Raw genomic sequence first — 24,028 nt, 5'->3', positions numbered from 1 at the left:
TCCCTGAAACAAATGGAGTTTCAGCAGCTACTTGGGAATATTCCTTAAAGTCCCTGTCCCAAGGTAGACTAACCACAGTTAGTTTCAATTATAGCCATTAACCTGGGAAATAATTGAGGGAGAGGCCTTCACATCTATTACGAGGAGGAACAGAGAGAGTCAGTGACCCTTTCATTAGGGATGGCCTGTGTTTCCTCCAGCAACTGAGTTCTAGCAGGAGGAGGCCTGTTTAGACATCCAATTTGTCAGGAGGGAGTTTAGTAGCCAAACACATTTGGTAAAACACATTCTGCAAGAGGCCTTTTGGTCTGGGTCCTGATTTAGAGCCATGAAGACCTGGACCTAGGGTACCTCTGTCGATTTTCCCTATTGCCTGCAGAAGAGATCTGTTAGATTCTACTAAGGCCTTGCAGTGTTACAGGACATCAGTCCTTTCCTAAATCTTGCAATCCAAATTGTTTTCAATGAATTAAAAAGGCATCCCAAGGGAGAGTCCTTAGGGATGGAAGAGAAGCTCCCAGGCTCCTAGAGAGAGAAAAGTAGAGAAGGTCCATTACCACGAAGATCCCCCCTGATGCCCAGGTGGTGTTTCATGCACCGTATATGTCAGAGGTTCCTGGTGTCAAAACGAACTGAGACATCCCTCAAATGAAGTCACTGTGATGACCAACCAGCCAAACAAGACAGCTGAAAAATGGATGGTAGCATCTCCCCCCCCCCCCCCGCTTTCCCATTGCACCCTGGCTACAAATGGGTGCCGGTATATGGACCAAGTTTGCCTTGCTGAGAAGGCCAAGAAACCACTGTTTGTTTGTTTGTTTGTTTGTTTTTTAATTTTTTAATGGTTATATTTTTGAGACAGAGAGAGACCGAGCACGAGCAGGTGAGGGGCAGAGAGAGAGAGAGAGAGACACAGAATCAGAAGCAGGCTCCAGGCTCTGATCTGTCAGCACAGATCCAACGCGGGGCTCAAACTCATCAACCGCAAGATCATGACCTGAGCCGAAGTTGGACGCTCAACCAACTGAGCCACCCAGGCACCCCCAAGAAACCACTGTTTTTAACCCATGGAAAATATTGGGAAAATGTTACATGGAGAAATTACTCAATTTTGTAATTTAAGTAGTAGTAGAGGCCATTGACCAAAAACAGTAAAGACAGAAATCCATCATGATCTAAGCGACATTCCAACACATATAGTTTTTATAGCCAACTTCCTAGGAAATGGTCCCTGGTTGGGTTTTAATTCAATTGGGTACTGGCTTTGGCCGGGTCCCGGTGCAGGTCCCCCTGCCAGAAGTGGCTAGACCAGGGATGTGGAGGGGGTCATGTTAGACCAATGAGGAGGAAACCTTATACTGGAGTCTTAAGATTGGCAACCATCTTGGTGACTTGGGTGGCTGTCCTGTGCCCAAGACATACAACTTTTTATAAAGACAGGAATAAAGAGAGGGCGTCAAGTTTCTGGGTCTTATTACTATTCTGGCCAAGGTACTAACTTCTAGCCAAAAGTCAGGCTTTCTCCTCCATGTAGAGTAGCCATGGGCTAGAGGATTGCAGCCTGAACAATTGACAAGAAAATGTTCCAATAAGACCATACTCCTTGAAAGGCCCTCGAAATGAGAGTAAAGGAAGAAAAGAGAAAGTACTCACCAAGTTTGCACCGAAGCTCAGAGTCCAGTTGAAAAGACTCATAGCCCCACACATTGGACGCCATATGATGAGGTTTTGGGGTGATGGTGGGGTTCGTGGGGTCCAGAGCTGACGACCAAGAAAGAATTCTTGAAGACCTCTTTGGTGCAAAAATGTGATTTTATAAAGCATGGGGACAGGACCCATGGGCAGGAAGAGCTGCACCGGGGTTGTGTAAATGACTGGTTATGTACTTTGCAGTTTTTTTTTGGGGGGGGGGGGGAAAATCAAAAGGGAAGTTTCCAAAGAGACTTTCATATGCTAAAGACTCACAGATTACTGGAGGCCTAGTTATTGTCAAGCTAAGATTGTTTTTCCCTCTAGCAAAGCATTAAGACAATAAGGAGTTCCTGGAGAAACATTTTATTCTGCAAGCCTCAAGTATTTGTCAATAGGCTGTAGGTTATAAGGAAATTTGCTTTTATCCACCATTTCCTTTTTGCCTTTGTTCCCCACAATACTACAATATTTACTAAGATATTTGTAAACTGATGGAGACTCGATCAGTTTAACCATTTGTCTTCTTTCCTTTCCTTTGTCCCTGGGTAGGCAGGAGTGCCTGAGGAATGTCACACATATCCTACCTGGTGTGGGGGACAAGGAGGGCTGCTAGGATAAGAAATCCAAACCTAAGAACACCCAATCGAAACACCCAATCACAAACAGCTAACTAGGCTTTCCCAAATAAGGCAATTCCTTAAGCTATAGCGAATCATGTAACTTCTTTGCTTTGCTTTCCACTTTTGTCTAAAAAAGCCTTTCCCCTGAGTTTGGTTTGATGCTGCCCAAATGTATTTGCTGTTTGCTCAAATATGGTCTTCAAAATTTTGATGTTCATCAATTTGGTGAGGGAGCCAAAGGCAAGTAGAGGGCGAACCACAAGCCAGCAACCTGCCAACCAGCCAACCTCATTGGGATATATGTGACATTACTCAGGCATTCCTGACTGTCATAAGCTAAGAGAAGGAGAAAACAAATGGCTAACTGACAGAGATGATAGTTATGCAGGATGCAAGTCTTCATCAGTTTACAAATGTCTTAGTCAATTACAAGAAAAAGGCAATCTTATCAATAGTCCAGCCTCCAGAAACCCATATACTCAGTTTCCTGGAGCCCCAACATCACCCTCCCTTTCATAGTGATGTGGGGAACAAAAACAAGGAAGGAAGGAAATGGCAAATAAAATTAAATTTCTTTATAACCTGCACCCATTGACAAAGACTTGAGACAGGCAGAGTAAAACATTCCTACAGGAACTCCCTACTGTCTTAATGTTAATGCCTTCATGAGGAAAAAACAACCTTAGCTTGACAATAGCTAGGCCTCTCATAACTTATGCGTCTTCTTTAGAATATGAAAGTCCTTCTGGAAACCTCCCTTTTGCCTTTACCTCCCCCAGCTCCATAGTACATAACCAGTCACTCCTCACAACCCCAGTGCAGCTCTTTCTGCCCAAAGGCCCTGTCCCTATGCTTTCATAAAATCACCTTTTTGCAACAAAGAGGTCTCAAGAATTCTTTCTTGGCCATTCGTTCTGGACCCTCACCACCACTCCAAAACCACCTCAACTTTATCTTTTAAAAGAACTAAAAAAAAAATAAATAAAACCCACATGACTCATCCTTGCTCAGTAGTGCTGTTATTAAAAAGAGCTTCCTTGCATAGTGTGCCCAGGTGGCTCAGTCCAGTGGGCATCTAGCTGTTGATTTTGGCTCAGGTCATGATCTCACAGTTCGTGGGTTTGAGACCCAAGTCTGTCAATGCAGAGCCTGCTTGGGATTCTCTCTCCCTCTCTCTCTCTGCCCCTCCTCAACTCTTTCTCTCTCTCAAAATAAATAAACTTAAAAAAAGGGCTTCCTCACTACACAATGTAATATTACATCCAATCCCCTCTTCTCACAAAATCACCTCTCCTTTTTGTCATTGCACCTGCCACATTCTAACGTACAATATAACAGTATTTCTGCTTTCATGTTTCCTGTGTTTTCCTTGAACATAATAAAAGCCACATGAATATGGGACTGCTTGTCTTCTCTCTCCATTTCTCTCGTGAATCTACCAAAAGTTCCTGAAAGGTCAGTATGTGCACAATGCAAATTTGTTAAGACAGTGAATAAACATGACAATTTTTAAAGTTGATTTATTTTGAGAGACACAGAGCAAGCAGGGCAGAGATAGAGGGAGAAAGAGAATCCCAAGCAGCCTTTGCACTGTCAGTGCAGAGTCCAACGTGGGGCTCAATCTCATGAACCCTCAGATCATGACCTGAGCTGAAATCAGAAGTCTGAAGCTTAACTAACTGACCCACCCAGGTGACCCTAAACATGACATTTCAAGTTCTTTCCCATTTAAACTATTCCAGGTACCCTAAATGTCCTCCTTAAGTCTCTCTTCAAAGTAGTGTGAAAATTAGTAAAGGAAATCTCCTTTAAAAATGGAGTCAGGAGGCTGAAATGAGGGAGCTCTTGGGCTTGTAGGACATAATCTGCAGGAGGAAGGAATATAATTTATTTTCTTTTATTTTTTAAATTTACATACAAATTAGTTAACATATAGTTCAACAATGATCTCAGGAGTAGATTCCTTAGTGCCCCTTACCCATTTAGCCCACTCCCCCTCCAGTAACCCTCTGTTTGTTCTCCATATTTATGAGTGTCTTATGTTTTGTCCCCCTCCCTGTTTTTATATTATTTTTGATTCCCTTCCCTTATGTTCATCTGTTTTGTCTCTTAAAGTCCTCATATGAGTGAAGTCATATACTATTTGTCTTTCTCTGACTAATTTCACTTAGCATAAAACCCTCCAGTTCTTCCCACGTAGTTGCAAATGGCAAGATTCCATTCCTTTCTGATTGCCGAGTAATACTCCATTGTATATATATACCACATTTTCTTTATCCATTCATCCATCAATGGACATTTGGGCTCTTTCCATACTTTGGCTATTGTTGATAGTGCTGCTATAAACATTGTGGTGCATGTGTTCCTTCGAAACAGCATACCTGTGTCCCTTGGATAAATACCTAATAGTGCAATTCCTGATTTGTAGGGTAGTTCTATTTTTAGTTTTTTGAGGAACCTCCATACTGTTTTCCAGAGTGGCTGCACCAGCTTGCATTCCCAAGGAATATAATTTTTATATTGACAAAGGAGAATGCATTCTGGGTAGGAATTTAGTCTCCTGCCTTTAATAAAAAGAAGGATGGTCTTTCCTTGCCCCACCAAGGACACACTAATGAAGGCATGCAGCCACTGAATATCTGCCACAACCTCACACTGTTGTTCCTCAGTGAACTTTCATTGAAATCAGCACTCCCCAATATCCTCCTAAAACCTCATAAAAACTGACTTTACCTGTGTCTCTTGACACTTGCCTGTGGACACTTGCCAGTTAAAATTCCTCTGTTATTCCTAAATAAACTCAGTTTGCTAGTAAAATAACTGGCTGTTTATTTTTAAGCTGGAAAGTATTGCTCAATGTTTGCAGAAATGAAAATTTCACATTTTGCAGATAAAAGTCTCACAAAGACCAAGCACATTGGTCTGGCACAGCCACATGCTCTGTTTCATTGTATCCTTTCTCAGACTACTTAGAGCCTTCTTCTAATATTTATGTGAGTTCCAAGGCTCACTTGTTAGAGTGTCCAACTTCAGCCCAGGTCATGGTTTTGCGATCCCTGAGTTCCACCACCACACTGCACTCACTGCTGTCAGGACAGAGCCTGCTTCAGATCCCCTGACCACCGCCTCCCCCCCCCCCCCCCCCCCCCGTTCTCTATCCCTCACCTGGCTGTATTCTCAAAAATAAATAAACATTTAAAAAAGAAAAGTTCTGTGAATTCTACTGTTTTTTGGTCTTTACTGATATGTAGGAATATGGGATGTGGGTTTGCCCTTAGGTATTTCTGTTACTGTCTTTAAACCACTAGATAAATGTTATGAACTGCTTTTTGAAATGGGCATTTCACATCTGATTTTCTACGATAATTTCAGTTCCTACTGCCAGTACCTGCAGAAATGAGAATCATTTCCCAGCGAGGAGATGAGATCATTGGGTTCAGATTCTCCCTTTGCACACATGCTCCAAATGGAAATGGCAACACGTATTCGGTACCAAATATAGCATCAGTTAAGTTGCTCTCTGAGATTGATGTCAAACTCCTATAAGGAATTGGGTATATCTGAGAATATGGAGTAAGAAATATATGGATAAAGGTGTTCCTCAGTAGATGGGACACAATCACTATACAGGCAAGTGAAGGTTTGTGTGGAACCAGAGGCTGACCTCCTCATTGTCCACCTAACTCAGGGTGGCTTGCCATCCATCTTCCTTCTTCCCTGTCACAGACATGTATGGAGTGTGACAAAGTAAACCACAGGCCCCAGATGGAGTCCCTTCTGCTAGGTCATGTCACCAAACCTGGGCATAATACCTAAACTCATTGTACTTTCAACCACCCCCAGAAATTTAGTTTCCACTGGCCACTGAGGAATTTTGTGGTCAGCACTAAAAAGGTAATCAGCTACATGGATGGGTCCACTCCATCACCCAAAGGAAGATGAGGTATTTCTCTAATAAGACCCATTTGTCCCCCAATTAAGATGACCTCAACTGACAACCCTTTTTTTCTGTTTATGATATTTTTGTCCTACCTTTAAAAAGCTTTTCTTAAAAACAAAAACAAAAAAAAAAAAAAAAAAAAAACAAAACAACACAAACCAACACCAAAAAACCTTTCCCTTTCTGTAGCCCTTTGGAGCTTCCCACTACTTGCTAGATGTGATGCTGCCCAATTCACGAATCAACGAATAAAGGCAAAAGACCGTTAAAATGTACTGGGCTGAATTTTTGTTTTTTAAAGAAACTTTTCTATTGTTCCTAACCAATTACAAAACTGACTCTAACGCTTCACGGTGCAAGTGTTTGAAGAGCAACATCTTTCCAGCTGTGTACACTCCTTTGATTTCTGAAGCGATGGACACATTTTAATGATGTGTCCTTTACCTCAGGAAGAGGTCGTGGGAGCATATAAAATAATAATTTTCTCCTTTGGAAGCTGATTGAGCTTCATGGAGTGTGAAGTTAGGGCTCTTCTCTGTCTTTAACAATGTGCAAAGCAGTTCCCCGTGGGTAGGAGCAGCACTTTCCACTAACCCTCGGGGTGCGGCGTGTCCAAAGCTCCAGGGCGCAAAACCTACTTCTGGTGGCAACTACTGCGCCGGGAGCTAAGGTACCCGGAAGGCACCGGACACAGAGGACAGAGCGAGGAGCCAACAAGGGAACAGGAAAGGGATTTCTAGGCGTGCGCAGCCGCTGGGGGCGGGACTTCCGGCCTCACCCCTCGGACGACTTCTGGCCTTTCCTCAGGTCGGCTCAACCTCTAAGGTTCCGGAGCGGACTTTCGGGGACGAGGTGACAAACTGACAAAGCGCGAGGGGAGGCGACGTCCCCGCCGCATAGACTGGGGATAACGACTCGCTGACGCCACTCGGGCTGCTCCCCGCCGGGGCCGGAACTGGGACCGCGGGCTCGAGTGTCAGTTCTCCCACAGAGTCCGATGGCGGCGGCAGCGCCTAGGAACCCGGCTGAGGTAAACGCGCGGCCCCCAGGTCCACCCGCCCCGCCCCTGACCCTCCAGGCCCGAGCGCGGGGCGCCTGCTCGCGTCCCTGCGGCCCAGGTCCCGGTGTCCGGGCCGAGGAGGCGCTCGCGGGCGGGGTCCCCGCGTCTGAGCCGGCGTGACGGGGTGCGGGAACGAACGGGCTGCAGGGGAGGGGCCGGCTGGTGCAGGGCTGCAGGGGGCCTGCGCCACCAGCGGGGCACGGCAGGTCTCGGTTGTTTCAGCGACGCAAGGTGCAGCGGCGCCCGTGAGGCCTGTCACCTGGCTGCCTGAGCAGTCCATCCGTGCTGGCGGTGTGCCAGGCGGTGTAACCCAGGTGTAAATAGATAGGCCCAATCTGGCTGCGGAGAGGACAGATTGCAGGGGTGGGGGGCAGAGGGGGCAGGGAGCGCAGGAGGGGGTGCCTGCGCCAGTGTGTGTCATCGTTGACGGGCCAGAACGGTCACCGTGGATGTCCGAGAAGCGGTTGAATTTTGGCCCCGGGTTCGAGAAGGGCCAAGGCAAATTTGGGGTGTTGCAGGTGACAGGAGAAAGGGAGGGGTCCCGGGATGCCTGGGGGCTTTGGTCCTTTGGAGTATAATCTGCCAGTTATTTGACGGGCAAAACTGAGTTTCTTTGAGAACGAAAGAGCACCGCAGTCTGGAACAAGCAAGCTGAGGCTCAACGGTAGGCCAGTCTGCAGGACACGAGAGAGGTAGGCGTTTTTAAAGGGGAAGGGGCTAAGTTGGGAAGGCTGTTAAAATCTACAAGTCCCTGAGAGTAAACTGGGAATTGAAAGTATAGTGGCTTCCGGTTGGCTGAGCTGTGGGTGGGGTGGTCCCGAAAGCCTGCCTTTTCCCGTCTGGGCTAGTAGAGGAGGTAGTTTCCCAGTCCCCAAGTTCAAGTGTGTGGTCCTGTGGGGTGTGCACTGATCATGGCGGTAGTGCGTGAGAGCTCCCCCAGCTGCGTCCTCCCGACTCCCTTTTAGTGAGGTTTCCCGTTATTAATTTTCAGCGGTCCTAGCAGCGGAAGGGGTGGACGCTCCCATCAGCTGGACGGAAGGTGGCAGTAGGTTGATTGTCCTTGGAGATCTCCCAGGTTGCTTGGACGTCGTTAAGTCTTAGATGTTCAGAGAGGCGTGAGTGACGTCATCCAGTGGGCAGCGGGACAGGAAAACCCGGGAAAGCGGGGCAGGTTTCAGGATGGAAACTTTGAAAAGTGACGGCAGTTGTGTGGCCCCGGCGGAGGTTTGGATCACATTGAGGAGGGGGTGCAGACTAGGGGGGCAATGCTATTAGTAGGTCAGAGGGCCTTAGTGAGGTGTGCTGAAGAGTGGTTCCCTGGCTCAGCGCCTGGTTGGGGCTGCTGGGCAGTGCGGGCACAGGCGAAGGAGAGAGAAAGATGTGGCAGATGGATGGGTGGGTAAGGCTTCCATGGCATGATGGGACAAGAGATGGCTGAGGACACCTAGGAGCAATTGCGGCGAGGTGACAGGGAGTCGGGGCTGCCCTTTGTTCAGTGGTGTAGGGCTTCACCAGAACTTTGTGGTGCGCTTTTCTGGTGTCCGGGCCGTTTCACAGTCTTGCTGATGGATAAGGTGTGGGGCCAGTGTGGTCACTTGTGCGTCTCTGTGCCTGGCAGGGAGACCTTTAGGGCTGGGCTTTTCACAAAGGTTCAGTGCAGAGTGGAGGGTTGTGACTGTTGGAGGGACAGCACGGGCAGCACAGAAGTATTAGAGGGACTGGGAGTATCTGAAACGGCCACGTGGCTGTGGGTGTGTGTCCCTGAAGCCAGGATCCCCGGCAGGCGAGGGGGACTCCTCGGCCGCATTTGAGGCTTTCCCTGTGGTGGGATGCATGAGAGTGCTGGGGTTGTCGTGGAACCTGTTTGGATTTGTCACACATCCTTTGGGTGTCATGTGACAGGTCCCAGTGTGAGTCAAGGGGCATCCTTTGGTGTGGGGCAGGAAGCTGTGGGGGCGCAACTGTGGGGTCTGAAGGTGTGAGGGAGATGCAGACTACAGGGTCATGTTCACTTGGAGAGGGAGTGTGAGTGTGATTGTGAGCTTAGGGTCTCAGGGCCCTGGGACTGGAGACTGACTGGTCGAGGTGGGTCCATAATTGTCTGTGTTTGAGGGCACATTCGGGGAGACTCCACGGGAATTTCCAGGCAGAAAGGATGGCGCTTGGGGGGCCAAACCCAGATTGGCCCCCGCAGATTGCATCTACGCACCCCTGCCTGTTATTGCTGAGGACCGAACACAGTGATTGGTGGGATGGTGAGGAGACGGTGGCATTAATGACACCAGGACCTGGTATTTATTCTGAGGTAGGAGCTGGCGTGGCTGGGGAGAATGGGGTGTATGTGTCAGGGTTTAGATTGTGGGTTCTCCGAGAGAGAATGTTCATGGTGCCATCTGTCCGTTTCATGACAGGGTGGTGTGACCTTTGAGGACATTGCCATCTACTTCTCCTGGAAGGAATGGAGACTTCTTGATGAGGCTCAGAGACGGCTGTACCATGACGTGATGCTGGAGAACTTTACACTTATATCCTCCCTGGGTAAGGCCCTCATCCTCCCCAGTGACCTGGACTGGGCTCTCTATTCTCATTTACCTCTCTTCCGCCTACCCCCTCTTCCTCCTTCCATTCCCCCGGTGATGCTTTTTCCTTCTCAGGTGTGGATGTGGGACTTGCCTGCTTTACCTGCTTTTTTGGTGGTTGCATTTGTTGCTGGGTCTGGGTTGTCCATATGCCCATTTCTCTTTCCTTGCAGCCCAGTGCCCTCTGTGCTGAACCCTCATACGGTAAGATTTGGGCAGTAGTCATTAATTAAAGCTGACAGATTGCACCTTGCTGGCCCTCTCCTTGGCTGGGTCAGTGTATCCAGACCTATACCATTTCTGTGGCCCAGGTTTTGATCTCTTCCCTTCGGTGATGTGTACTTGTGCCTGCCTGTGCCAAAAATTGCAGGGGCGCCTGGGTGGCGCAGTCGGTTAAGCGTCCGACTTCAGCCAGGTCACGATCTCGCGGTCCGTGAGTTCGAGCCCCGCGTCGGGCTCTGGGCTGATGGCTCGGAGCCTGGAGCCTGTTTCCGATTCTGTGTCTCCCTCTCTCTCTGCCCCTCCCCCGTTCATGCTCTGTCTCTCTCTGTCCCAAAAATAAATAAACGTTGAAAAAAAAAAATTTTTTTTTTTTTTTTTTTAAAAAAAAAATTGCAGGCATTGGCTTGGTCACACTCAAGTGGACTATGGGCTACTCCTCAAGACTATCTTATGTGGTTCTTCTTGTAGTGTTTACATTTTTCGTATACCTGCCCTTCGCCATTCAGCTCTGTTAAGGTTTGATTGACCAAATTGTATCATTGAAAGTATATTACAAGATGAATTGATATACTTAAACATTATGAAATTATTACCAAAATGAAGGTGATCAGCACACTGATTACTTGACATAATTACCTTTTTCAGGCTCGTGGTGAGAAAGCTTAATATCTACTCTCAGCAAATTTTAAGTTACAGTACAGTCAGTATTAACATGCGTAGTCAACATGCTGTCCTTTAGATCCTCAAACTTACTCATCTTATAAATGAAAGTGTGTACTCATAACCGTCATCTCCCCATTTCCCCCAGTCCAGAGCTTCTGGCATTCTACTTTCTGTCTCTATGAGTTCAAATATTTTGTAAGAATACCCAAATAAAATACCATGCAGTATTTGTCTTGTCCTGTGTGGTTTATTTCACTTAGAGTAAGTTTTTCGTGTTCATCCGTATTGTGGTAAGTGCCCGTTTTACGTTCTTTTTTATGGCTGAATATTCCTACACTTGTGTGTGTACTAAGTGTTGTCACTTATCAGCTCATGCACACTTAATCATGTTTCCCTATGTTGACTGTTGTGAATAATACTACAGTGGATGTGGATGTGCAGACACTTCGTGTAGATTCTGATTTTGTTTCCTTGGGATACGTACCTAGAAATGGCAATGGTGGGCCATGTGGCAATTTGATTTAAAATTTTTTTTGTGACTCCTCCCTATTATTTCCTATAATGACTTACCTGATTTACATTCCCAGCAACAGTGTTCAGCCATTCTTTTTTCTCCACATCCTCACCAACATGTTACCTCTTGTTTTTTGGTCATAGCCATTTTAACAGGTATAAGATGATATCTTGTGGGGGTGTTTTTGTTTTTTGTTTTTGTTTTGTTTTTTTGAATGAGAGACTGATAGAGATAGCACATGCAAGCAAGGGAGAGAGAGAATCTTAAGCAGGTTCCAAACCGAGTGTTGTGCAGAAATCAAGCGATGCCTAAAACGACTGAGCCCCCCAACACCCCACATAACTTATGATTTTGATTTGCGTTTCCTGCTGATTAGTGCTCCAAGCCCTTGTTGGCCAATTGTATCTCCTTTTCACTGTCTTCTGTGTGTCTGGTTCTGCTGCTACTTTGCAATTTGCTATAATCCTACTTGTTTCTTTTTTATTTTGTTGTGTGTGTTTTTGATGTCATATTAAAAAAAAATTGACAATAGTAAGGTTAAGGAGACTTTTCCCTAGTTTTTTTCTAAGAGTTTTAGGGTTTGATGTCATGTGTTGAAATTTTTAATTAATTTCAAGTTTATTTCCATGAGAGCTGTAACATGGAGATCCTGTACATAATTTTTTTTCATTTGGAATATCAGATTCGACAACAGTCTTAAAGAGATTATTTTTTCAGGGCGCCTGGGTGGCTCAGTGGGTTGAGCGTCTGACTTCAGCTCAGGTCATGATCTCGCGGTCCGTGAGTTTGAGCCCCGCATCGGGCTCTGTGCTAGCCGCTCAGAGCCTGGGGCCTGTTTCGGATTCTGTGTCTCCCTCTCTCTCTGACCCTCCCCCGTTCATGCTCTGTCTCTGTCTCAAAAATAAATAAATGTTAAAAAAAAATTTTTAAGAGATTATTTTTTCAACAGAGTATTCTTGGCATAATTGCCAAAAATCAGTTAATTATGTATGTGTAGTTAGAATTTGGGCTCTTTATTCAATTGCACTGGTCTATTTTTTATGCCAGTGCCATATTGTTTTGATTATATAGCTTTGTAATGTTGTTTGAAATCAGAAATGTGCTGCCTTCAGTTTTGATTTTTGTTTCCAAGATTTCTTTGCTTTCTGTTTTAGGAGATTCGGTGGCAGGGGTGCCAGTGTCCTCTGTGGAGCAGGCAGTAGGAGTCCCTGCTGAGCAGGGACCTCAGTAGCACCCACCTGGTGGCTGACAGAGATTCCCCAGCCCCTGTTTTCTACCCATCCCCCCATGTCTCTGCTAATATCGTCTCCAGCCATCCTTTCTGTGTGCTTGTGCTCTCTTTTATGCTTCACTGTGTATTAGTGAGTCTTGATTGGACTCTTGAGCCCTCTGAGGCTACTATGATTCATGAATAGCTGTTGAATTGATTTTTTTTGGTGAAGGCTGGAATCCCGTATTCTACCATCCTGCCAACGTCAGTCACATAGGATGCTTTTCTGAGTCTGTTGTGCGCTGAGTAGCTCTGGGACAGTCGTGGCCATCCAGCGTGACCAATTTTCTTCAGTATTTCTAGCCTCCCTGTGCCCTGTAGTTGCTCACCTGGAGCTTACAGGGAAGAGTCCATACATGGACTGTATCATACAATGGACCTGATCCAGACATGACCAGGTGGGCTCACAGGGGCCTTTTTCTGGTGAATGGCAGCTGGGGAAGGTGTGATATCAGGACTCTGTTCAGATCACACTAGGTACCTTTGTTCAACTAGAGTTTGGTGCCATGCCAATGGCCACACCTCGTTCCTGCCTTTCCTTCTTCACTGTTGACAGTTTGTGTACTTGTGGGTTCTACTCCTTTGGTAGTCCTGTGACTTCCAGCGCAGGGGTAATTGCCGTTTCTCAGGCCTCCACATCTTACCCATTTCTCTCACTGCTCTTCCTTGGTAGTCCAACATTCACCTTCACCCATTTGCCAGAAATGTTCGTGTATCCTTAATGTGACCTTGAACAGCCACAGATTTCTTTTGATTGGATTTTTCAGCAGCCTCCTACTCAGCCAGGTGTCAGTAGCAGAAAAGAACCTTGCCAATGCTGTGGGCAGAGAAACAAGTTGTAGCCCCTGGCTCTCTTCCTTCCATGAAACCCTGGTTTTCTGTCCTTCCAATGAGCTGTCCACAGTGCATTGACCTTAGGGGCCCAGTAACTCCTTCACCTGAATTCCAACTCCCGTGTCTGGAATAGCATCTACTCAACTCGTGCCTACACGAGACAGGTGCATATGTGTGACGGGCTTACCCCTCACTGTAGTCACCATGTATTTCATGAGAGTTTCTTTGCGTTCAGGTTGCTGCTGTGGAGCAGAGGATGCAGAGGCACCCCTTGAACAGAGCGTTTCTGTAGGTGTGTCACAGGCCGGCACGCCCAAGGCAGCTCTGTCTTCCCGGAAGACCCACCCCTGTGAGATGTGCGGTCCGGTCTTGAGAGACGTTTTCCGCTTGGCTGAGCACCAGGGAAAACCAAGCAGCCAGAAACTGTTGAGGTGTGGGGCATGCGCACAACGATTTTACTTCAGCGTAAACTTTCAGCGGCAGCCGGACCAGCATACGGGAGAGAAACCATTCAGAAGTAGTGTGGACACGGCCTCTTTTATGAAAGGATACGGACTCCATGATTCAGGAAAGCCCTTTACCTGTACAGAGGTTCAGAAGGATTTCGTGCCTGGCTCGGGGCATCTGCAGCAAGAGGCCACTGAAACTGGAGAGAAGCCAAACACAATCAGTCAGTGCAGGGCAACTTTGCAGAGCAGTAAAGGTCATTACACTCGGGGAGAATGCAAGGAAGCCTTCTGTTCCGAACATACACATGTTCGGGATCAGAGTGTCCAACCTGGAAGTCCATGTTTTGTGTGCAGTGAATGTGGGAAAACATTCAGGCACAAATCTTTATTTGCCATACACCAGAGATTCCATACTGCGGAAAGACATCATGAGCTTAACAAATGTGGAAAATTGCTAAGGCAGATGTCAACTCACACTGCACATGGAAAGACTCTCACTGCGTCTAGGCAATACACGTGCAACAAATGTGGGAAATCCTTAAGCCACAAATCTGTGCTCATTCATCCCCAGAGAGGGCATAGTGGAGAAAATGATTATGTTTGCAGTGGATGTTCAACATCTTTTAGCCATAGTTCAGTTTCGATTATACATTCTGTTCAAACCTCAGAAAGGCCCTATAAGTGTAGTGTCTGTGCAAAATGTTTTACCTCTATCTCTGCCCTCACTTATCATCAGAGATCTCACACAGGGGAAAGACCTTATGGGTGCAGTGAATGTGGGAAGTCTTTTACCTCCAGGACTGGCCTCCATTACCATTACATAGTTCACTCTGGAGAGAGGCCTTATGAGTGCAGTAAGTGTGGGAAGGCTTTTATCTCCAGAACTGGCCTCCGTTACCATTACAGAGTTCACACTGGAGAAAGGCCTTATGAATGCAGAGAATGTGGGAAAACTTTTACTGATACTTCTGCCCTCCGATATCATCAGAGAGTTCACACTGGAGAAAAGCCTTATGAGTGCAGTGAATGTGGGAAATCTTTTACTACTCCGTCTGCCCTGCGTTGTCATCAGAGAGTTCACACTGGAGAAAGGCCTTATGAGTGCAGTGAATGTGGGAAATCTTTTACTACTCCTTCTGCCCTCCGTTCTCACCAGAGAGTTCACACTGGAGAAAGGCCTTATGAGTGCAGTGAATGTGGGAAATCTTTTACTCATACTTCTGCCCTTCGTTATCACCAGAGAGTTCACACTGGGGAAAAGCCTTATGGCTGTAGGGAATGTGGGAAATCTTTTACTACTCCTTTTGCTCTCCGTTCTCACCAGAGAGTTCACACAGGAGAAAGGCCTTATGAGTGCAGTGAATGTGGGAAATCTTTTTTCTCTAAGTCTGACCTCCATTGTCATCATAGAGTTCACACTGGAGAAAGGCCTTATGAGTGCAGTGAATGTGGCAAGTCCTTTCTCCGAAGAAATAATCTCAATGTACATGCAAAGGTCCACTCAGATGAAAGGCCTTACAAGTGTAATGAATGTGGGAAATCTTTTAAGTGTAAGTCAGCATGCATTCAACACCAGAGAGTTCACACTGGAGAAAGGCCTTATGAGTGCAGTGAATGTGGGAAATCTTTTACCACTAGTTCAGGCCTTCGTTATCACCAGAGATTTCACACTGGAGAAAGGCCTTATGAGTGTACTGAATGTGGGAAATCTTTTGCTGACACTTCTGCCCTCCATTATCACCAGAGAGTTCACACAGGAGAAAGGCCTTATGAGTGCAGTGAATGTGGGAAATCTTTTTTCTCTAGGTCTGACCTCCATTATCATCACAGAGTCCACACTGGGGAGAGGCCTTATGAGTGCAGTGAGTGTGGCAAGTCTTTTTCCCGAAGAAATAACCTCAATGTACACCTAAAGGTTCACTCAGATGAAAAGCCTTACAAGTGTAATGATTGTGGGAAATCTTTCAAGTGTAAGTCATCATTCATTGAACACCAGAGAGTTCACACTGGAGAAAGACCTTATGAGTGCAGTGAGTGTGGGAAACCTTTTTCCACTAGTTCTGTCCTTCGTTCTCACCAGCGAGTTCACACTGGAGAAAGGCCTTATGAGTGCAGTGAATGTGGGAAAACTTTTACTGCTAGCTCTATCCTCCGTAATCACAAGAGAGTTCACACTGGAGAAAGACCTTATGAGTGCAGTGAATGTGGGAAAACTTTTACCACTAGGTCTGTCCTCCTTTATCATCAGAGAGTTCATAGTGGAGAAAGGCCTTATGAATGCAGTGAATGTGGCAAGTCCTTTATCCAAAGAAATAGTCTCAAAGTACACAGAAAGGTTCATTCTGGTGAAATGCCTTATAAGTGCAATGAATGTGAGAAATCTTTCACCTGCAAGTCAAAACTCCTTGAACACCAGAGAATTCACACAGGGGAAAAACCTTATCTGTGCAATAAATGTGGGAAATCTTTTAGTCGTAGCCATGCCCTTCAGTATCATCATCAAAGTCACCTTGGAATAAGGCCTTATAAGTGTAGTGAATGTGGGAAATCTTTTGCTTGTAGTTATTCCCTCCGATCTCACCAGAGAGTTCACACTGGAGAAAGGCCTTATGAGTGCAATGAATGTGGGAAATCTTTTACAGCTAGTTCTGTCCTACATGCTCACCAGAGAGTTCACACTGGAGAAAGACCGTATGAATGCAGTGAATGTGGCAAGTCCTTTCTCCGAAGAAATAGCCTCAATGTACACATAAAGGTTCACTCGGGTGAAAGGCCTTACAATTGTAATAAATGTGGGAAATCTTTTAAGTGGAAGGCAACATTCATTCAACACCAGAGACTTCACACAGGAGAAAGGCCTTATGAGTGCACTGTATGTGGGAAATCTTTTATCAGTCATCCTGCTCTTAGTTATCATCAAAGAGTTCACACTGGAGAAAGGCCTTAGGAGTGCTGTGAATGTGGGCAGTCTTTCAGCCAAAGCTCCAGTCTCACTCAACAACAGAAAGTATAGTAGATGAAGCCCTTCTGAGTGATCAATTATGAATTGTTTATGTTCACTAGAAGTTGTATTTCTCTTCCTATCTTCTATTCAGGATTAGCAGATGATGTCTTTGGGAGGTAATTTGAATCAGAATGGGTCATGAGTGTGGATGGAACCCTCATGAATGGGTTTATTGTCTTCATACCAGTTCTAAGAGAGCTTGCTTCCTCTGGGTACCATGTGAGGACCCTTTTGAGAAGATCATCTATAAATCAGGAAGTTGCTCCTCACCAGACATGGAACCGGACCCTATAGGGAATGTTAGGTTGGCTACCCAGCCTCCAGAAAGAAGTTTCTGTTGTTTGCAAGTCACCTAGTTTGTGGTACTTTGTTAGAGCAGCCTGAGCTAAGACATGTGAAGAATGTGGGCAATCTTTTGGCGAAGGATACAGTTTCATAAAAATCAGAAATTACCCTGGGTAAGGCCTCATGAGTGAGGGGAATGACACAATTCCTTTTGCCAGTCCTCTGTCTTCATTGCACACTTAGAGTTCACACTGCCAAAGGGCTTTAAGGTAGCAGAGCAGGTGGTATTTCCTTGAGTAGTGTAATCACAGTGGAGGAGTGCCTTTGTGAAGCAGCCACTTAGCTGGAACAAACCTTGTTCACTTGAATGTCCCCAGTGGAGTGACTTACCCTAAGTTCCAGCTGTTTGGGAAAACTTGAGGAGCTGTGTTGTGCTTCTGATGTGTCCGGAGTCATTGCTAGATTGAAGTCACTGCCAGTTTCTGTAGCAGAAGTCATTTCACCAATGCCACCTGGCAGGTTCCCACAATATATATCAGTCACCACCCCAATATGCTATGGCAAGCTGGTCTCTGTGGTTTGTCATTGGCGATAGGAATTATGGATTGTTGGAACTTCTCATTCCCTTCTCAGTTAGAATGTGGATGTGACACATTGTTTATCCACAGCACCTGATCTGAGTTCTTGGTGGTATCTTGCAGAGAAAGACTCATCTTAGGGACGTTACCATCTTGTGATGCCCAACTGGTCATGTGGGGAAAGGCCTCATCCAGAAGGAAGAGGCAAGAGGTAGCATTCTGTGCAGCAACATGGTGAAGTCTTTTCCTTTGCAGACCCTGGTGTGAGTGTGGTAACATCTCAGAGATGATTTTGAGGAAGTGGCTGAGCCTTGTGGACAGCAGTGTGGGGCATGCCAGGGGACCACTGTGCCAGGTTGGAGGGCTGGGTTGACATGCAAGGAGTGGGTGAGACACCTGAAGGGGGTGGCACACCCAGCAATGCTATTTAGGTAGGACTCTATGGGCTGAGTCTCCCTTTTTCACCCTGGACATGGATTTCCCACTGTGGGTCCCTAAGACAGTGACCTGCCTATTGCTCTAGCCACTCTTTTCCCAGTAGTTCCCTGAGGGACACCGCACAGTCTATGTGGCCCAGAGGTCCTTGACCCAACTCATACATACATGCTGTGCAATGGCATGTACAAGTCTGTGGTGCCAGTGAGGGACTCAATCTCCATAGTGATTATATTTTTTGAAATAAATTGTTAAGGACAAATTAATATCAGGCAATGAACCACATATTCAGAAAGCTTAGAATACACTAAACAGGATAAATGCAAGAAGAAAAAAAGACCCACATGTAGGTGTTTTATTTTCAACTTACTTGAAATCATAGATAAAGTTTTTAAAGAAGCCTGAGGGAAGAAAATACCTTAGCTCCAGAAGAACAAAGACTTACATCCATTTTCTCAGAAATCATGCAAGCAAGACAGGAGAGGAATGAAATATTTAGTGTTGAGAGAAAAACTCATCAGGCTAGAGTTGTCTACCTGGCAAAATTATCCTTCGACAGTGCAGGGCAAACAGCATTTCTGAAAGAAAAACTAGGGAACGTTTTGTCAGCAAACCTGCCATCTTATTCCATTTTGGGTGATATGACAAAGTACTACAGACTGGGTAATTTATAGAAAGATAAACATTCATTTCTCACAGTTCCGGAGGCTGGCAAGTCCAAGGTCAAGGCGCCAGCATGGGTGAGTTCTCTGGTCAAGATCCTCCTCCTGGTTCCTAGTTGGCTTTTCTTGCTACATTCTTCCATGATTAAAGAAATTAGGGATTTTTTTTTTTTTCAGTAGGCTGCAGGTCCAGGATGGAGCCAAATATGGGGCTTTAACTCATGATCCTGAGATCAAGAGTTGGATGCTTAACTAATTGAGCCATCCGGGCACCCCAGAAATAAGGGATCTTCGTGGAGCTCCTTTTATAAAGGCAGTAAGCCCATTCATGAGGGCTCTAACCTTATAACCTAAGCACCTCCCAAAAGTGTCATATTTAGGGGTTAGGATTTTTTCACATGAATTTGGGGAAGGGGGATGACCATAGGATCTTGCTTGCAAGAATTGTGAAAAGAACTTTAGAGACAAGGAAGGTGATATGGGTCAGAAACTTAGATCTACATAAAGAAAGTATTGCAGGAAGAATAACAACGTAAAAAAAGTATTTTTCTGGGGCACCTGGGTGGATCAGTCAGTTAAGCGTCTGACTTGGGCTCAGGTCATGATCTCACAGTTTGTGAGTTTGAGCCCCACGTTGGGCTGTGTGCTGACAGCTCAGAACCTGGAGTCTGCTTTGGATTCTGTGTCTCCCTCTCTCTCTGTCCCTCCCCTGCTCGGTCTCTGTCTCTCTGTCAAAATAAATATTAAAAAATTTTTTAATATATTTTTCTTTTTTAATATTATTATTTAACAATTTTTAAGTATGCTCCACACCCGACAAGGGGCTTAAACTCATGGCCCTAAAATTAAGAGTTGCATGCTCTGCCAACTGAGCCAAACAGTTGTTACATCAACAATATATTCTGTTATTTATGATTATCTTAATGTGTGTGTGCAGATATTAGGCTTTGATATTCATAGAATGAATGATGTCAATGATAAAAGGGACTGGAAGGAGGAATTGAGATTATTTTGTTATGATAAGGTATAGTATCCTTGAAGTGGTGTAGTATTTGAAAGTAGATTTGGAAGGGCTCCTGGTTGGTTCAGTCAGTTAAGCGTCTGACTTAGGCTGAGATCACAATCTCACGTTTCATGGGATTGAGTCCCATAGTTAGTGCAGAGCCTGCTTTACATCCTCTGTCTCTCTCTGGCCCTCCTCTCCTTGAGCATGTGTGCACACTGTCTCTCTCTCTCTCTCTCAAAAATAAAATCAGCATTAAAAAGAAGTAGATTTGGATTAGTTGTCAATGTTTATTGCAAATTCGAGGGCAACAAAAAGTATAACTGGTATGCTAAGGAACAAAAGAAGATGGAGTACCATAAAATACTCAGTTAAAACCATAAAAAGCAGGAAAAGAGTGGAAGACAAATTGGGACAAAGAACAAGGGTGATGAATAGAAATCAGTAACAAATATGGTATATGTTAATCTAACTATATCAATAATCACTTTGAATGGTGGAAAACTAATTAAAAGATTTTCACAATGGGCCCCAAAGCAAGATCCTACTATATATTGTCTACAGAAACTGTGCGATAATACATATGCAGTGTTTTAACCTCTGAGTTTGTAGTAATCTATTACAGGAACAATAGAAAATGGATAGAGGAACAGACATGCAGAGAAATGAATGATTGAGAAAGACATAGAGCAAGTTAGTGAGGGCTCACTTTATGACGCTTCTCCCTCTGTGTGACATGGTAGGATCAGTGTTGGTAAGTAAACTGCTTTATTTACTGTGGCTTCATTGCTTAACAGTATCCATTAACTGTCATCAGGCAAAGGTATAACTTTATATTGACGTTTTATCATAAAATTATGCAGGTATGACTGGGTCAGAAATGACCTTAGTATTATAGAGTGCAAAAGTCAGTTGGTGACCTGTTTAGCTAGTTAGAAAGCATTTAAGTCATTGTGCTTTAACGAAACACCCTTTATCTGATTGTGAAGTTCTGAGAATGGGGAGGTATTGGAAGGATACAGCCTCATCACAGAATATTGTATGAAATTAACCTGATAAACACACAATGTGTAGAATTTTACAAATATGAAATCATACTCCAGGAATATAAGAGTTTGAAATTAAGCAAGCCTTCATAACTCATTATTGACATAGAAACACACAAATATCAATGGAACAGAATAGGGAGCCCAGAAATAAACCCATGCATGTATGGGTTTGTCTGTTTATAAAGACAAAGCCAAGAATATATAATTCAGAAAGGATAGTCGCCAATAAATTATGTTGGCAAAACTGGGCAGTCACATGCGAAAGAATGAATCTGGACACCAGTCTTATACCACAAATGAAAATAAGTTCTAAATGGATGAAAGATTTGAATGTAAGACCTGAAACAATAAATCTAGAAAAAACATAGGGGTAATCTTGAAATTGGTCTTGGTAATGTTTTGGGTTTTTTGGTTTTTTTTCGATTTGATACCAAATATATGGTGGTGATGAAACAGGTACAAACATTTGTCAAAACTCAATGAAGTGTATATTTTATTACTTTTTTCAGTTTATTATTTTGAGAGAAAGGGAGAGAGAGAGAATCCCAAGCAGGTGATGGGCTGTCAGTGTAGAACCTGAGATAGGGCTTGAACTCATGAACAGTGAGATCATGACCTGAGCTGAAATCAAGAGTCAGGCACTTAACCGTCTGAGCCACCCAGGCCCCCCAATTGTATATTTTAAATAGGTACACTTTTAACAGTTTAAATTGTGCTTCAATGAAGTGTGAAAACACTAGCTTGTTTAAATGGTTGCTAGGATCAACAGCCTAGCCATCTTGTACAAAATGGGACACAGAGGTATACCTTTCTCTGGGAGAATGGGGAAAGGATCTTCCCCAACGTAATAAAAATTATGTCAGACCTGAGGCCAGAATGCAGGTCGCCTGACACACAAGCAGGGTTTCTTTTACACCCCTGTCTTCCACATAAAGGCTCTGAGGCGCCTGGGTGGCTCAGTTGGTTAAGCATCTGACTTCGGCTCAGGTCATGAGCTCACAGTTTGAGTTTGAGCCCTGCTTTGGGCTCTGTGCTGACAGCTCGGAGCCTGGAACCTGCTTCAGATTCTGTGTCTCCTCTCTCCCCCCCCCCCCTCTCAAAAATAAATAAACATTAAAAAAAATTTTTTTAAGAAGGCTCCTTCCGACTTCCTTGAATGAACATGGGCACATCCTCAAAAGACAGGTTCTGGGTCAGAGACCACAGGGCAGCTCTTCACATTCACCTCCAGGTGACCATGATATCTGAACTGCTGGTTGACTTGTCCAGTAGTTTTTGTCTTGAGGATAAGCTCCACCTGCCAGGGTGGGGAGGAAAGGACAGTCATCCCCCACGATTCTTTTACCTGGCCCCAGGGCTGGTCTCCAATCACTCAGAGAGAGAGAGAGAGAGAGAGAGAGAGAGAGAGAGAATCTTGAATATATTCAAAGATGTTGAGGTCTAAGGGGGCACTGAAAAGAGGAGAGTTCAAACATCTTCATTTATCCAAGTTAGAATTTTTCTTTCTTCTTGATTCATTAAGGAGAGAACCTCACCTTTTAGATAAGTTCTTCATTTTTTGTGAGTTCTTTGGACCATGACAGATCCCAAGAGGGAAGAATGAGTATGTGAAAGAACTTATAAATAGAGGGTGAGGCTTCTACTTGTCCTTGGAGGAAGCTAATAATTAGGTGGGTGAAAAGAATGAAGTACTTTTGCAGGTGTCTTTTGTTGTGTAAAAACATGACCCCAAACTTAAGTGATTTAAAATAGCAAATAATGGGGACACCTGGGTGGCTCAGTTGGTTAGAAATCCAATTCTTGATTTTGGCTCAGGTCATGGTCTCAGGGTTCATGAGATGGAGCTCCATACAGGGTTTAGTGCTGACTTCACAGAGCCTGCTTAGGATTCTCTCTCTGCCCCTCCTCTGCTCGCATACACATTCTCTCTCAAAATAAATAAACAAAAAAATAGTGCATTAATTCAGTTTTGGGGGTCAGAAAACTGAACAAGTTTCAGTTGGGTAATTCTCTTCACTGTATCAACAGAAATTATACTTAGAGACATTCAGGTAGTGGGTGGGTTGGTTTAGGGAGCCTGGGATGATTCACCCACGTTCCTGTGCTGCCTTAATAGATGGCTGGAAAGGTGGGCTCAGCAGGAACTTTGAACTAGAGCATTCACATATACATGGTCAAACTTCTTACATGGAAGTCCAGGTGTATCTAGAAGCTCACAGAGAAGCTGCAAACTCTTTGTGTCTTGTTCTCAGAGATGAAAAAAAAATGCATCCACCAGTTCTTTCAGTCAAACAAGTCATCCGGTTTTGAGGTAAGTTGAAATAGAGTCACTTTTCAGTGGGAGGAATAGCAAGGAATTTGCTGTCTTCCTTAATATACCACGAACACTTGGGGCACCTGGGTGGTTCAATCGGTTAAGCGTCCAACTTTGGCTCAGGTCATGATCTCATGGTTCATGGGTTCGAGCCCTGCATTGGGCTCTATGCTGACAGCCTGGAGCCTGCTTCAGATTCTGTGTCTCTCTCTCTCTCTCTCTGCCCCTCCCCTGCTCATGCTGGGAGTTCTGTGGCAATGGGGACACTGATGTATTAGCCAAAGCCCTACAGGTAGGAAAGCCAAAGTAATCCTTCTATGATGCCACACTAAATGATGAAGATTGGAATGTTATGAGAACATTGAGGACAAACGAGGGTTAGTGAAGCTGTTGGGTATTAGGAAAGGGTCCTTAGTGGTAGCCTTGAAGGATAGGTGAGATGCCTCAGTGAAGAATCGAGGGCAGGCATCAGTTTTGTGATACTTGCCTCTTCCTCTAGCAGCCAAGGTCCATTTGAGCAAAGGCTCTGTGTCTGTTCCACCCATGCTGCATCCATAGAGCTTCACACCTGTCATTTGTTCACTAAGTGTTCATGAGAAAAGAAAAGCAGTTAGGAAGATGCACAGAAGTACAAATGTATAGGATATTCCAGGAAGGCAAGTAGATTAATGAGGCTGAAAGTTTCTGTGCAGGGAGAGGGTTAATGAGGGCTGAAGCTGCAGACAGAAGCTTAACACAATGCCTTACCATTTACAAAATAATAGAATCACATATTGATAATACTTTGAATTATAAGATAAGATGTTCATAATACAATATTACATTTAAATGGGACACTATACAATTCCTATGGTT

General features: G+C 44.8%; 1 protein-coding gene across 4 annotated transcripts in view; it reads left to right on the top strand.

Annotated features, from left to right (window-relative positions):
• The first annotated feature begins 7,022 nt into the window (after nt 1-7,022).
• Nucleotides 7,023-24,028, top strand: part of LOC115502257 (zinc finger protein 418-like) — a 98,298-nt gene continuing 81,292 nt past the window's right edge. The window contains exons 1-3 of one of the 4 annotated variants that reach the window (XM_030297449.1): nt 9,308-9,617; nt 9,724-9,850; nt 13,630-16,926. In XM_030297449.1, coding sequence (XP_030153309.1) covers nt 9,468-9,617; nt 9,724-9,850; nt 13,630-16,790 — 3,438 coding nt within the window. In that variant the 5' untranslated portion in view covers nt 9,308-9,467 and the 3' untranslated portion in view covers nt 16,791-16,926. The other 3 variants (XM_030297453.1, XR_003965028.1, XM_030297450.1) reach the window with 3 other exon arrangements.

This window comes from Lynx canadensis, chromosome E2, assembly GCF_007474595.2.
Source record: "Lynx canadensis isolate LIC74 chromosome E2, mLynCan4.pri.v2, whole genome shotgun sequence".
NCBI classification, from domain to species: domain Eukaryota; kingdom Metazoa; phylum Chordata; class Mammalia; order Carnivora; family Felidae; genus Lynx; species Lynx canadensis.
The sequence above is the reverse complement of the archived record's forward strand: the minus strand, read 5'-3'. Positions and strand labels throughout refer to the sequence as shown.